The sequence below is a fragment of the Malurus melanocephalus genome, unplaced genomic scaffold (genome assembly GCF_030028575.1).
Source record: "Malurus melanocephalus ecotype Western Australia unplaced genomic scaffold, MMel_1.1 scaffold_114, whole genome shotgun sequence".
Taxonomy (NCBI): domain Eukaryota; kingdom Metazoa; phylum Chordata; class Aves; order Passeriformes; family Maluridae; genus Malurus; species Malurus melanocephalus.
The window spans coordinates 1,489,136-1,490,409 of NW_026623346.1; the positions used below are offsets into that span (position 1 = coordinate 1,489,136).

The 1,274-nt window shown below is 53.8% G+C and overlaps 1 protein-coding gene across 1 annotated transcript in view; it reads right to left on the bottom strand.

Moving 5' to 3' along the window:
* The window catches only part of NRIP3 (nuclear receptor interacting protein 3), a 12,356-nt gene extending 11,849 nt beyond the window's left edge, over window positions 1-507 (bottom strand). Inside the window, exon 1 of the mRNA XM_057369715.1 lies at window positions 242-507. Coding sequence (XP_057225698.1) covers window positions 242-415 — 174 coding nt within the window. The 5' untranslated portion in view covers window positions 416-507. The remainder of the gene's footprint in view (window positions 1-241) is intronic.
* Between the last annotated feature and the right edge of the window lie 767 nt (window positions 508-1,274).

The following is a 1,274-nucleotide window of genomic DNA, read 5'->3' on the forward strand; positions in this document are numbered from 1 at the left end:
AAAAAAAAAAAAAAGCTATTAGATTTGAGTGGCATGCATATAAAAGCACCTACTAGAAGAAAACAACTGTGGTTATAACTAGCGTCGTATTTCTACTCCCTTCCTCTTACATGCAAAAGTCCCGTTTTTTACAATCAGTTTCCACACACAGCCGACTTTTCCTCCTAAGAGAAAAAGAGCACGGAGAAAGAAAGAGACACTGCCCTACCAGCTCCTTGCAGTAAACACAATAGAGCCTTACAGTATCTTTGGAAGAGCCCAGCTTCTTCAGCCCATCCAGAGGGAGCAGATCTGCAGAATCCTTGTGAATAAACTGAACCGCCTGCTTCATCCTCCTCTGCTGGCGGAGAGACGCCGCTTCCCTTATTTCCACTTCTTTCCGACTCGGCTCCGTCAGGATGCCCGAATAAAACATCTCTCCGGCCGTGTGAGGCTCGCTCCTCGCAAATGCGCCTCTCGGGGAGCTGAGGCGGGGGGATGCTCTGCCGCCTGGCTTTATAGCCGGAGCCTGGTGACGTTCGGAGGCCGGCAGGTACCTCGGCCGGAGGGGTTGGGCGCGTCGCGACACGCGGCGACGACAGCGGAATAATAACACATCGCTGTCCTTCCTTCCTACTGGCAGCAAGATTACACAGCCTTTCGATGGCTCTCAAAGCCCCTACGGACCGAAGGGAGCACCGGAGGACCGGCACGGGGCTTTGAGGGCTGGCACAGCCCTGAGAGCCAGCGCAGGCACAGCGGGACTGCCTCGCACGGGGATCTGAAGTGTCGCGACAGGTGACACTGCCCAGCACCCGTGTGGTCCTGGGGGCTGTTTCTCACAAGCTGCTGAGGTTTGGTACCTTATGCCCGGGGCTGGGAGGGTTAGGGCAGGCTCAGGGTGCCCCTGGTCTGATCAGAGCACTGCCAGCACCGTTCTGAATCATCACTGTCCATTCAAGTCCCCAGGAAAACTATCACAAAAGTTGTCACAGCCAAACTCGCCTACACCCATCCAGTGTCCTGGTACAGCACAATTTGACTAACACAAGCATCCACACAACTGATGGTTAATCAGGGCAAAACTCTGCAGAGCAGCTCCAGTTTTGCAGCTTTCTTGCTGCTTGCCTGATGATTCAGATGCTGCAGGAGACAGTGTTGCTCTAGTTACACACCCCTGACCCCAGACAGTGCTGGGAGGGTTTCAAAGACATGGTAGAGGATGAAGATGCTGCCATTACCTTGGCTGTCTAGAGGTATCCTCTATTCTTCATGGGCAGCTCCAAGCTCCCAAG